This window comes from Epinephelus lanceolatus, chromosome 4, assembly GCF_041903045.1.
Source record: "Epinephelus lanceolatus isolate andai-2023 chromosome 4, ASM4190304v1, whole genome shotgun sequence".
Taxonomy (NCBI): domain Eukaryota; kingdom Metazoa; phylum Chordata; class Actinopteri; order Perciformes; family Serranidae; genus Epinephelus; species Epinephelus lanceolatus.
In genome coordinates, this window is record NC_135737.1 from 25,320,772 (window position 1) to 25,333,178 (window position 12,407).

At 40.3% G+C, this 12,407-nt stretch overlaps 2 protein-coding genes across 3 annotated transcripts; one reads left to right on the forward strand and one right to left on the reverse strand.

Annotated features, from left to right (window-relative positions):
- Positions 1-125: 125 nt before the first annotated feature.
- Positions 126-5,046, reverse strand: actmap (actin maturation protease). Its single transcript, XM_033630744.2, has 7 exons — positions 4,728-5,046; positions 4,403-4,614; positions 3,327-3,395; positions 2,982-3,106; positions 2,507-2,636; positions 2,285-2,355; positions 126-1,730 (listed from the first exon to the last, which is right to left on the reverse strand). The coding sequence occupies exons 2-7, from the start codon at positions 4,585-4,587 to the stop codon at positions 1,396-1,398; spliced, it is 915 nt and encodes a 304-aa protein (XP_033486635.1). The 5' UTR covers positions 4,588-4,614; positions 4,728-5,046; the 3' UTR covers positions 126-1,395.
- Positions 5,047-5,222: 176 nt separating this feature from the next.
- On the forward strand, positions 5,223-12,054 carry snrpa (small nuclear ribonucleoprotein polypeptide A). Of its 2 annotated transcripts, none has more exons than XM_033630745.2 (7): positions 5,223-5,353; positions 5,603-5,697; positions 5,817-5,989; positions 6,140-6,316; positions 7,755-7,931; positions 8,036-8,124; positions 8,219-12,054. In XM_033630745.2, the coding sequence occupies exons 2-7, from the start codon at positions 5,625-5,627 to the stop codon at positions 8,376-8,378; spliced, it is 849 nt and encodes a 282-aa protein (XP_033486636.1). In that variant the 5' UTR covers positions 5,223-5,353; positions 5,603-5,624; the 3' UTR covers positions 8,379-12,054. The 2 variants fall into 2 exon arrangements, with proteins under 2 accessions (XP_033486636.1, XP_033486637.1); XM_033630746.2 differs by having other exon boundaries at positions 5,276-5,320.
- Positions 12,055-12,407: the final 353 nt, after the last annotated feature.

The window sequence follows — 12,407 nt, forward strand, 5'->3', positions numbered from 1 at the left end:
GTTGAGACCGAGTCAAGACTAAACAGACCAGTGTGAGGCCAATGGTGCATGACTGAGTGCAAATCATAGGCACAAACATCAACATTTCCATAAAAACAACCACACAAAACAAATGACAATTCGCTGTCATTCACCTCTTTTACTGTCATGTATAATGTATGTGTGCATGTACACGTGTACTTTGAGAAATATTTTTATAAAACAAACAAAAGACAGCGCAGAGTTGAACTTAATGTGTCAGAATTTTCACACAGTTGAGATCTCAAAATGTAATCCAGAGTCCTCCTTGTCCCAGACCAAGACATGACCAGTAGTAGTCTTGAGACTGCTTTTGAGACCAAACTTGAGTACTACAACATTATGAGAATATAAACAAGTTAAATATAATATCCGTTCAGTCGTTATTGTATGCAGCACCAAGAGGTAAACGAAGACTTGTCACACTGTAAACCTGCAGGACAGAACATATAATTCTCCATAAAAACAGCACTCAGTTTAAATAACATGGGAGGGCGACATGGATAATTCTGCACTGCAGTATATTTTCCAGAAATTCAGTCAGAAACTTAAAGGATAAAAAATAAGATGATAATTTCTGTTCTCTAAATTAAATAAAGGTATTTTTTCCCATCATATTGATGTAACAACACTGTGGATCCAATATTTTTGATAACCCACGAATTTGCCCAGAAAGTTCCAACAAAAGGCCTCATACATCTGAAGATATTAAAGGTCCAGTGTGCAGGATTGAGGGGCATCTATTGGCAGACATGGTATGTCATAATCATTACTGTGTTTTCATTAATCACCTGAAAATAAGAATCGTATTTTTGTCATCTTAGAATGAGCAGTTTATATCTACAAAGACAGCGGGTCCTCCTCGACAGAGTCCGCCATGTTGTTCGACAGTAGCCCAGAGCAGACAAATCTAACATAGGCTCTAGATAGGTGCATTCTCGTTTTTGCGTCGGCCGCCGTAGCTCTCCTACAGGCTTAGCACACTGGAGAAATTTCAGTTATGCAACCTCAGTGAGATGCCACTAAATGCTGCAAACAAGACCTTTAAAGAGACAGCTACCCGTGTATCAGAATATGTACACACTTAATGATTCAATATCATCTCATATCGTTACACCATTTACCCCTAACAGGATCCAAAATGTCCCAGCATCAAAGCTGTAGCACATACAGTATTAATACTGTAATGTAGACATTCACAACACTTTGAAACACTTTTGGATAAATTCAAAAACTTGTGCAATTCACGCAGACATCAGATTGTATTTAAGACTTTGGGTTAAACTGTGATATCAGTCATATTGGAGCATGAGAGTTCACAGTGATGCCTCTTCAACGGATCAGTGTTGATCAGTCACCCTGTATCCGTCACACTCATTACTCCTTCTGGGTCCTTGTGTGGAGCAACACCGCCTGTCCAGCCAGTCCGGCCTCCACGCCTCCCTGAGGAACGACGTACGGGGTCCCATCGTTTGCTCTCCGAGGGTCCAGTGTCTTCAGCTGCTCGTTGCTCTGAGCCACACTGTCCATACTCCACAGTTGGTAGCTCAGGCTTTTACCCTGCTTAGCCAGGATGTAAACCTCTTTGACTGCTGCGGTACTGACAGGACAAGGAGAGCTGCCGTCCACGGCGAGGTAGAGCCAGGGCAGAGAGGGGTCAGGCTGAATGTGCTCTTTGCTCACAGTCCCCTGGTCCAAACCAAGGAGAACACCTGGAACAAACAGATGTGGTTATTGTGTGGCAAGTTGATGCTTATAGCGCTGTAGTCTGACCTCAGTTACCATGGAAACATATCCCTCCAGAATAGTTCTCTCCCTTACATCTAGAATCTGATTTGTGGACCAGGGCATCTCTGTAGCACCAAAATGCTTCATTTGTAATGGCATGTTGATCAAAAAATTGAAGCTCCTGCGATTTTTATATTGCACTTGGCCATATTGTGATTTACATAATATTTTGATTAATTACTACTACTGCCAATAGTCCTTTTTGGCTCTGTTCATTGTAGTGATTGTGTTAGTGTTGCCGCAACATTTTTCTCTCCACATCATGTTTCAGATTTGTTGCTTTGTGCCCGAGAACATTGGCAGTTTTTTCTTAACATGTTCACTGTCTTCACTGTGAACTGAGCTGTGCTTGATGTCTCACATTAATGTCTCAAACCAGCTTATTAAAACAGACTGATCCTGGTTCTTTTTCTTTAGTTAATTCAAGACATTCTGACCACCTCTATTGGTCTTCAAAGAGTGAGCTCTCCAGTCTTACCTGAAGCGACTGCCCAATGCGCCCTGTGGCCACTCCGCTGGCACGGCTCGTGGTTGAAGTCCTCATCATATCTGTACATACTGTCAAGGAATTCTGTCCTTGAATTATAAACTTTTCTTTTATGAAGTAAGTAGCGTTAAAATAAAGAACAAAAACAACCACAAAATGAAATCTTTTCCTTCAGGACACCTCTCATGGCAGTGTTATTTTGGTCCAGGATACGGGATGAGGACAGGCTGTCTCCCCCACAGGTGAGTGATAATGGCTGCAGCATTATCACCACTTAAACCCCCTGACAGCAGCTCTGCCTTACAGCCACAAACCTCCTCTGCCAGAAGGGCCATGTTGTCAGCTGGCAAAATAAAAGTCTTAATGAGAACATCAAGAAACCAAACACCATAAACAGGGTGAAACTGCGTATTAGTTGCTTGTGAAACATAAAGATGGAATTACTACTAAAAAACAATTTTAGTTGCAAAACTGTTTTTATACCGTCCACATTTTAATGACATCCTACATCTGGAGTTTTTAATGTAATAGATTTGCCCTTCTGACGACACCTGGTGATGTCAAGGCATGTGTTTCCCTTTGGGAGGATTCAACTTTTAATCATGTTATCATAAATAAAAATGGGTGAACCATTATAACAAAAAAACACCCCTCTCTGTTTTTTTCTACAGTTAACAAACTTTGTTACCTGAAAACATTTCACCCTGTGCCGTGTATCCCCTGCTCAGTGCCGTCTGAACAACAGTTTCCATATCAACACTTAGCTGTGGCTGTCGAAGGTGAGTGGACATCCACAAAGCCACCAGACCGCACCTGAAAGGTAATTGAATAACACTCTAACACAGTCACACCCTGGCAAATATGTCATGTTTAATGATTTAAACATAAAAGCATTGAGGTCACACTAATAACACAAAGCCCCATTGTACCTTTAACAACTGTGGTTACAGTTTTATGTGTGTTATACAAATGCTTTCTCAGTTAAATAAAGATCACAGTGTTACTTAACATACACCAAAGTGTACTGACTTACTGTGGACCATTTTGGATGAGGGAGGGCACATATGTGTTCACCAGCAACCACTGCAGGTCCTTCCTAAATCTGAAGCATGAAAAAAAGAGCATAATATAAATACAAATTATTCCAGTACAATCAAATTCAACAGCCCTGATTGGAGATTTTTCATCTGAGACACTTTCACATGTCACAATAAGAAAAGCACAAGTCTTCTGTCTTTTATTTAACTACTTTGGCTTCAGTCTCCTAAAACAGAGCCATCATTAATGTTGTTAGCAACACTTGCACTTTTCCTGCCATTACAAGTCAAAATGTCTGCTGTGAAAAGGCGTACTTATCAATTCTTTGAGAGGCTTATATTAGTCCATTTTTGTTGACTTTGAGAGAGATGTTGATTCAACTGTTTTTTGTTTTTTTTTTGAGGCTGCAGTTAGTGTTGATTCAGGATTACGCTGTATTAAGGTGTTACCAATATTGTGGCAACCTTAAATATGTAAATAGAGTGGGCAAAATATTCGTAATACCTTTTAATATAAACACCCCGAGAGCTACAACTCAATTACTTGATTAATCACTGGTTTATGAAGCGTCACAACATGATGTTAAATGTCCATCACAATTTCCGAAAGCCCTAGACTACCTTTTCAAATTGTTGGTTTTGTCCGATCAACGGTCAAAATCCTGAAGACATCCAATTAACTATCACAGAAGACAAAGAAAAGTAAGAAAGCCTCACAAGTGAGAAGCTGGAGAAAGAAAATATTTAGCATTTGTCCTTGAAATTGACTTGCATGATTAATTTAATTATAACAATAGTGGCAGGTTTAATCTTTTGTGGGTTTTTAATCAGTCATTACTATTAATCTCTGGGACAATGTCAACAGAAAAGTAAGCATTATAAGCTTCACGCAGGTAGGATTTACTGCAGAACATTTGGGTTGGATTGTATCGTGTCTAATAATCTGGTAACTGAGTGTTTGTGTTCCAATGTGAAATCAGGGAATATTTTGTTTCAACATCTGATGGTCAAAATAAACATTTTTTTAGATTAAATGTGCAAATAAAGTTGGTCTTTTCATTGTATATCTTACCTGCTCTCCCTTTGACTGAGCAGTAAGCAGGCCTCTGTGTAGTCCCCCTCCACAGCACTCCTGTTACTGGCTATAGTCTGGTACAGCTTCTTCTTGGGTGTTGAGGCTGGAGGAGGTGGAGGACCTGGAGCAGGTGGAGGAGGAGGAGGTGGTGGTGGAGGTAATGGGGGACACTCCATTGACATCTTGTCTGAGCTCTTTTAGCATTGACCCTGACAGAAGTGATAGCTTAGTCAATATTTTGTGCATCTTTGTAAGGGGGTAAGTTACAGCAGCACATGACACTCATCATCAACACTGTAACACACTCTTCAGTCTCTCCTACCTCTTACAACTTAGCTAGCTCTGTTGCCAACAAGCTCGGTGGGGGAAAGTTAGTTATCTTCATTAGGCGCTGAAAGCTGTTTTGGGTAGAAACCTAAGTACGACAGTCTTCTCGGTTGTCGTTCACGTAAAGTAATTAGCTTGCCATATTTTACACACACTAACGTTAGTTCCTGTACTCACTTTTCAGAGTAGCACAGCTAGCTAACAGCCCGGTGTTTTACCCATATATGGCATGGCAAGGTTGCTCTTCTTCTTCGTGTGTATTGTCGGTTCACACACGTACGTTAAAAGGCCACACCGCCCTCCACTGCATTTACTGACTTTAAAGTAAAAAAAAAAAAAAAAAAAAGACTGATCAATCAAAATATGTGGTGATATCTAAATATCTCCATGTCACCGTGTTTGGTAACAGCAGCTATTAAAATACCGAAAGTATGCTTAAAAAAAATAAAATAAAATAAAATTGAGCGTGAAACCGGAAATGCCTCCCTGTGTTGTTTGTTAATAACGCGAGAACACAGAGCACGGGATTTGTGAAGGCTGGGGCAAAGACCATCGTCTTTGGCTGGGGTTTTCATTCATTACTTCGAGGTGAGGATCCTTCGGTCTTCTTTCTCCATCGAGGTAATTAGTTAAATCTTTTGTTTTTGGTTTTAAGCTCTTTTGCAAAGCATTTATGGACTTATGTTGCCTCTTTAGTCGTTTTTTGTGACAATGGTGTTAGCGATAAATGGCTTTTGTAGACTAAATAATGTTAGCTATAGCTAGCAGTTAGCTTTTAGCTTAACGTTCGCCACACGTTAGTTAGCTGCCTAGCGGCTAATGAAGAATTGTGCTTCTTACCTGTTAAATAATCAGTTGTTTTCTCTCCAGCCACTCATCTACAGAGTAGAAAATGGCCACTCCCGATGTACGGCTCAACCATACAATCTACATTAACAATTTGAATGAGAAAATTAAGAAAGATGGTAAGTTTACACTCGCCTTATTAGCTTCGGTTGAATGCACACAGCCAACAGATGGCCCATCTAATCAAACTCATGCTTTCTTTTTGTGTTGTGTGTTTTTGTGTTTTGTGTTTCTGCAGAGTTGAAAAAGTCGCTGTACGCCATCTTCTCACAGTTTGGACAGATTTTGGACATTTTGGTCGCACGAAACATAAAGATGAAGGGTCAGGCCTTTGTTATTTTCAAGGAGGTTAACAGCGCTTCTAATGCTCTGAGGTCGATGCAGGGATTTCCTTTCTACGACAAACCCATGGTAGGTGAATCACACAGTGTAGACAAGATCACTGAGAAGCTTTACAGAGAGTAAAAGTTCCTATAACACACACGATTGACACAGTTAAACAACTTTTGAGGCATAAAATCTGTAGCCTACCGAGATTCAACTGTCCTACTGTTCCTACAGCGTATCCAGTATGCCAAGACGGACTCAGACATCATAGCTAAAATGAAGGGGACTTATGTGGAGCGTGACCGTAAAAAGGAGAAGAAGAAGATCAAAGGAGCTGACACAGCCGGGGCTAAGAAGGGTGTACCGGGCGCTGCTGCACCCATGGTTGCTGGAGTACCGGCTGCCATGCCTGTAAGTAATGGGTGTTTTATTGTTCCTCTGTTAGTAGGAATAACGTTGGTAACGGATTTAATTACTGGTATCAAAGACGGTGGATAAACCAAGACGGTCCACTGCGAGTCAGTTTCCTGTATCAGTGTCACGTGGGGTTCGCGACCACCACGCCCCTTTAGGAGACTAACAGCAGGTCCTGAGTCCATTGACTTCAATGGGAGAAATGAACGTGATTACAGATTATGGCCGATTCTTTCGCCCCATAGTCACGGAAGCAAATATTGGACACATCTATCACAAGCCACATATCATTCCAACACCAAAATGGCAAATTTCAGATGGACAAATCAGGAGAAAATTTACTTTGTTCAAGACCTGTCTCAGTTTCAACAACACACTCGCGAGATCTGGCAACAGATATCTCCTCACTGGTGCTGAAATCAGTGCAGTTTCGCCAAAGATACTGGATTAAAAAATATTTTTTTCCAGCAGATATCTTAGTTACAACATGACTGGGCTAGCAAAGCAGTTTTGTGTTGCTATGTGTGGTATTTATTCAGTTTTGGGAGATCACGATGTCTAGAAAGCATCAGTGGCTGCAGCTGACAGGGACAGCTAACAGCAGCAGCAAAGCTAACGTCAGGACGTCATCTGTTAAAAGCCTCCCGTTGTCGGATACGACAAGAAACTACTCCAGTTAGCTCAATAATGTTGTAACTGAGACATCTGCTGGAAAAAAATATGTTTTTCACGGACCGTTTATTTATTTAGCTTACGGCCAGTAAGGGTACACACGTGTTGACAGAAGCAAGGTTGGGGATACTCGTCTTTGATTGGCGGTTCTCCATCGTCTTTGATTGGGGTACGGGGGACAACGCCTACTTAGGAGACCGGAAATGTATACCATTTCATACAATGGGAGTATATTGTAGGTGGGCCATCTTGTAGTAATCCAGTAACTTTGCTGGCATGTAAACTATTGTGACATCCAAGTCGTTATTAGTGACCCTACATATAAATGTAGACAGGGTAGCAAACTCTACGAAGAAATTGTGACTGAAACCGAGATACTGTATTTTCACACCTAGCTGTTATAAATTTTGTGTCTCATTTCTTTCATAATGTGGCCAAAGTATGTGTTTCCAAACACACTTCCGGTGTGATTTGGACTAACATTGTAAGACTATGAACAATGACAGTAAAAGAGGCAAATTACAAAAAATATTTTCTCTCTCTCACTGACACTGGTCATTATCGAGCTATGCTGACAGATAGGATAGAGAACAGTTAAATCTAAAACTCGTACCAGACTTTCATGCAGCAGTAGCATGTGGGCTCCCCAGATTTGGGTGGAGATCATTGATGGTGTTAGAAAGGGAAAACAGATGTTTAAGTTGGTGGAAACATGTCACCACAGCTGCTGACATGCTCATCACTGTTGTTCTTCACTCTTCAGGGAATGCCTCCCATGACCCAAGCTCCTCGTATGATGCACATGCCAGGCCAGCCACCTTATATGCCCCCTCCTGGTATGATGCCTCCTCCGGGAATGGCGCCTGGTCAGATACCCCCTGGTGCCATGCCTCCTGGCCAGATGATGCCCGGACAGATGCCAGGACAAATGCCCCAACAGGTAGTGTGTTCTGACAGAGCATGTTGTCATTTGAAAAAAATAAATGTTATAATTTTGTCTAATAGTATTTTTATTCTAATCTCTCTTTGCCTTTGTCCTCACAGGTTGCAGAAAATCCTCCAAATCACATCCTCTTCCTCACCAACCTTCCAGAGGAGACAAACGAACTCATGCTCTCCATGCTCTTCAACCAGTCAGTACCAACTCTTTCTCTGCATTTGATTTTGCATTTATATATTTTTCTATTTGTGGAATGGCAGAACGTGAACGTATTGTTGTGTATTCAGGTTCCCTGGATTCAAGGAGGTGCGTTTGGTCCCTGGTCGCCATGACATCGCCTTTGTGGAGTTTGAGAATGAAGTGCAGGCTGGCGCTGCACGAGACGCACTACAAGGCTTTAAGATCACACAAACGAACGCCATGAAGATCTCATTCGCCAAGAAATAACACCTCAAAGCTGGTCTTTTTCTTACATAAACACACACACAGATATTTTTATAAATGTACAGCAGTGGCCCAAACTGAAACATTTCTTGAAATTGGTGATTCCTGATCAGTGCAGCGGTGGGCTTTTTTTTTTGTTGTTGTTGTTGTTTCACCCTTCTTCCTGGATCACATGTAAGTATACATTTGTTGCATCAAGTTGCTGTTTTTTATTGTTCCACCCCGACGGAGCATTTCATGAAATAACATTCAGGTAAATTTATAGTGGAGTTCTTCCTCCTGCTGATCAGTGTCGCTGCTCATTCCCCCTTTTTTGGATTTATATTCAAATCCACAAGCAACTTGATGTGTCATCTGTTTTGTTTTTGTTTTGTCACAAAGCATTGCACCCAGGGTCTGGTCTACCAGACATTGTACCTGGAGCTTTTTTCTTTTTTTAATTAAAACTTTTATTTGAGACCGTGCTCTGCCTCACTTTTTCCATGTTTATTCGCTGTGTGTTGCAGTGGGAGTTTGTCTCAGGCCAACAGATGGTGCTACAAACCTACTTTCTTCTATTTCTGATGTTGAGGTGTGAAGCACAGGGGTAGATGGCTAAAGGGATGCATGGACTAAACATCTTAAACAGTAAATAGTTTTTTGAGCAACCCAACTGATAATGTATTCTTACTTGTGCACATTATTTTGGCCTCTTCCATGGTCTTGTCCATTTTGCTTAAACTCAGAGTATTTAGCCATAATCTGTTATGCGAGGGGTGATATGGAAGATTATTACAACCATAGACAAGAACACAAGATGTAATGTTTGAATAATTTGGGGAAATGACATGTAGCTTTTCTTGGAACAATTCTCAGTCCCCAGTAGGATTAAGTTAATTATCACAATTATTAGGGGCCGGGCAGGTCTCCTCTTGTTTTTGCCTATGTTCTTCTCCCTACCATAAAATCTGCCTTCCCATGTATGAAAGTAAACCAAACTTTGCACATACATCCAGTCCTGAGCAAAAGTGCCCCACCTAAAATTGTGGACTAATTATGGTCATGACGTTGGCACTACAACCACCGTCGAAAGTTTAAAACGTTGCTATGACTTTGCAACTTTCACCAAACAGTAGCCTCAATTGAGCAGAAATCCTCAAATGCGTCTGAGCTGCAGGAATCAAGATGTCTGTTATTGTTTTCTCAGAAACTGTTAAACTAATTAAACCTTTCCCCTCACACATTTTTTGCTCAGTTGACACCAAACTTGCTATACACTGTCTTCGTACAGTCCTGCACAAACAAACTAGCTAGATTTTTTAAATATTTAAAGTTGAGTCCACAGTGCATCAAATGCTTTAATGTAAACAGTACTGTAAACATCTGCAATTTTTTGCTGAATTAATCCCCAATATTCCTGACAAAGGGACAAAACATTTATGGTTGAATTAGTGTGGCAAATTTCAGAGTTGTATCTTAAAGTCTGAGTTTCTGACAAAATTTGAATTCTATCACGTAAACTATAGCAGTCAGTGGAAATGCGAGCATCTCAAAGCAGTTTGTCACTTATGCAGTCATCAGTCTTAATAAATTATAGACATCTCAATAGATGAAGAGCAGAAATGTTCAGAATTTTGTTACCTCATTTTTTAACTCCATTTTTAAATTTGCCTTCACATGCAATTCTGCTGAGTGTCCAAGTCATACTGGGTAGACGGTTGACGTTTTCTCACTTGGCAGGTAGCTCAGCAAGGTCATGACTTGCCCTTGGTGTTCAGGGTTATGAGTTTGAGCCCCAGGTGATGCAGACTAATACACATGCTAATGCCTGCTCAGGCATTATGCTACATGCATTAGAGATACAAGATTTCTAAGATAAATATATAATGGAAAGTTTTAAATACTTATGATCCAGGCAGTTCTGCTGACCTTCCTCTTCTTTTTTTCCTAACCCCCTCCTCCACCTTTTGCTCTCCCTTAAAAATGCCCTATCTCGACTCACCATAATAATTGTCTCTATTAGCCAGCAGAGCAGTTCAAAAGAGGATGGAGAGCAGGAGAGAAGGGCATCGATGTCATGCAACAAAAGTCCTGGGCTGGACTCAATCTCAGGACTGCCAGCTGCACATATTTTCTACAAAAATGAGACTTTCTAGAAAATTGGATTCTTAAGCCTCAGACAAAAAAAAATCCATTAGTCCTGTATTTATTAGAAACTCTAATCACTTTGTTCAGAGGATTTGTGGTCTCCATACAAATCATTATATCCCTCCTGCTTGTAAGTCTTTTAATTTGTGCTTCGAAGTACACAGTACATGCCCAAACTAATCTGATCTTTATTTGTCCTTTGTGCTTTTGAGACGGATTACTTATTTGAAAAATCAATTAGATTGCATCATTTACCAGCTGGTCTTCAGCCATCATGATTTGCCCTTTTTTTGTGTGTGGCGTAGCATTTGCTTCATCTGTCTCTGTGACAGTAATTCAGGAACCAGAGAACATAAACGTTGGGTTGTAAGATAAGATGAATCTGTATTTATCCTGAGGGAAATTGCTGTGCAGCAGCTGCTATACAAAGTGGGAAGAGTGCAAATATAAAAAGGGGGGGTCTCACTGACACCAAATTAAATGTGAAATGATATGATTTGATTATGAATTTAATCACTGAGCCCAGGGAACACACCTATAGCTTTAGGGCTGATGTGTGCAGAAAATCCTAATTCTGCTATTTGAGACCTGTGGTTTCTAGTTTTGAGAGTTGTTCCTGTAAAGCAATGGTTCCAAACCGGTGGGTCACGGTCCAAAAGTGGTCTTGGGTCCATTCTAAATAATGATAATGATATAATAATAATGATCTTTATTTATAAAGCACTTTTCAAAACAGACTAAGAAAGTGCTTTACATGTCAATAATTAAAACAGAAGACATGAAAACAACAACTTTTAAAAGGACTGATAAAAACACTTTAGTGTATAAAACTGAGGAAATAAAGACAGTCTAAGTTAACTTAAAACTCATTTAAAATCAGGAAAAGCTCTCCAATGAAAGTTTATTTTAAGAAGGGGCTCAAAAGATATCACTGACTTGGCCGACCTGATTTTCTTGGGCAGACTGTTCCAGAGCCCTGACAGCAAACGCTCTGTCCCCTTAGTTTTTAGCCAGGCCCCTGGAACAGACAAAGGACCTTAAAGTACATCCTGGTATGCACAGCACTAAGAGGTTAGAGGTATAGCTGTGAGAGAGACCATAAAGAGCCTTAAAAAGCATCAGTAATATCTTAAAATCTGTTCTAAAACATACTGGGAGCCAGTGTAAAGAGGCTAAAACTGGGGTGACGGGATCACGTCTCTTGGGTCTGGATAAAAGCCTGGCAGCTGAATTCACAATTATAATCTGCAACACTTTTAATTCAAGATGTCAGATGAATGTAGTAAAGTTAAAAGAATCTTAGGTGTATTTGTCTTTGTAATGTGGAGTAAAACTAAAACGTGGCATAAAATTTAAATACTAAAAATGCACAATATGCAATTTTTTTCCACTTTCAATCGAAACAAAATCAAAAGAGGGAGCAATTGCATTGCAATCAGTTTCTCCCGGTTAGAATTCCTTCAGCGTTTACCGTTGAGACATTTTTTAAAAGGAGCTGAAATATCCGCAGAGGTTAAACCTGTAAAAACATTGAATAAAGCAGTTTCACGTTACAAACAGGTGTTTCTCCGACTCATTTCGGCACATCATGGAGGGGCTGCTAGCCCAGCATCTGCTACTGTTTGCTCACTTATTTTCTCTGATAACTGAAAAGCCAGACGTTAAGGAGCTATTTAGAGGAAACAAAGTAATTCACCAAAGATTCTTCTGCCACAAAACCAATTGACCGTGTGATTTAAACTAATAAAAACACTAAATAAAGCAGTTTCACATTGAAAAGCAGTGTTTTCTTTGGTGCTGTTCGGCACAGCAGGGGCTGGAAACGTTTGCTCAGCTTGTTTCTCTGCTAACTTAAGATCCAGACGCCCAATTACTTAAAATCCTTCATCTGGTTAAAATATATAC

Excerpts from the sequence above, each read along its gene's own strand:
- actmap (XM_033630744.2), bottom strand. The coding sequence starts at position 4,587 with ATGTCAATGGAGTGTCCCCCATTACCTCCACCACCACCTCCTCCTCCT. Across the intron at positions 2,637-2,981 it reads ACAGGGTGAAATGTTTTCAG|CTGACAACATGGCCCTTCTG; the intron begins GTAACAAAGTTT and ends TTATTTTGCCAG. Across the intron at positions 2,356-2,506 it reads AGACAGCCTGTCCTCATCCC|ATATGATGAGGACTTCAACC; the intron begins GTATCCTGGACC and ends CAGTATGTACAG.
- snrpa (XM_033630745.2), top strand. The coding sequence starts at position 5,625 with ATGGCCACTCCCGATGTACGGCTCAACCATACAATCTACATTAACAAT. Across the intron at positions 5,698-5,816 it reads TGAGAAAATTAAGAAAGATG|AGTTGAAAAAGTCGCTGTAC; the intron begins GTAAGTTTACAC and ends GTGTTTCTGCAG. Across the intron at positions 5,990-6,139 it reads CTTTCTACGACAAACCCATG|CGTATCCAGTATGCCAAGAC; the intron begins GTAGGTGAATCA and ends CTGTTCCTACAG.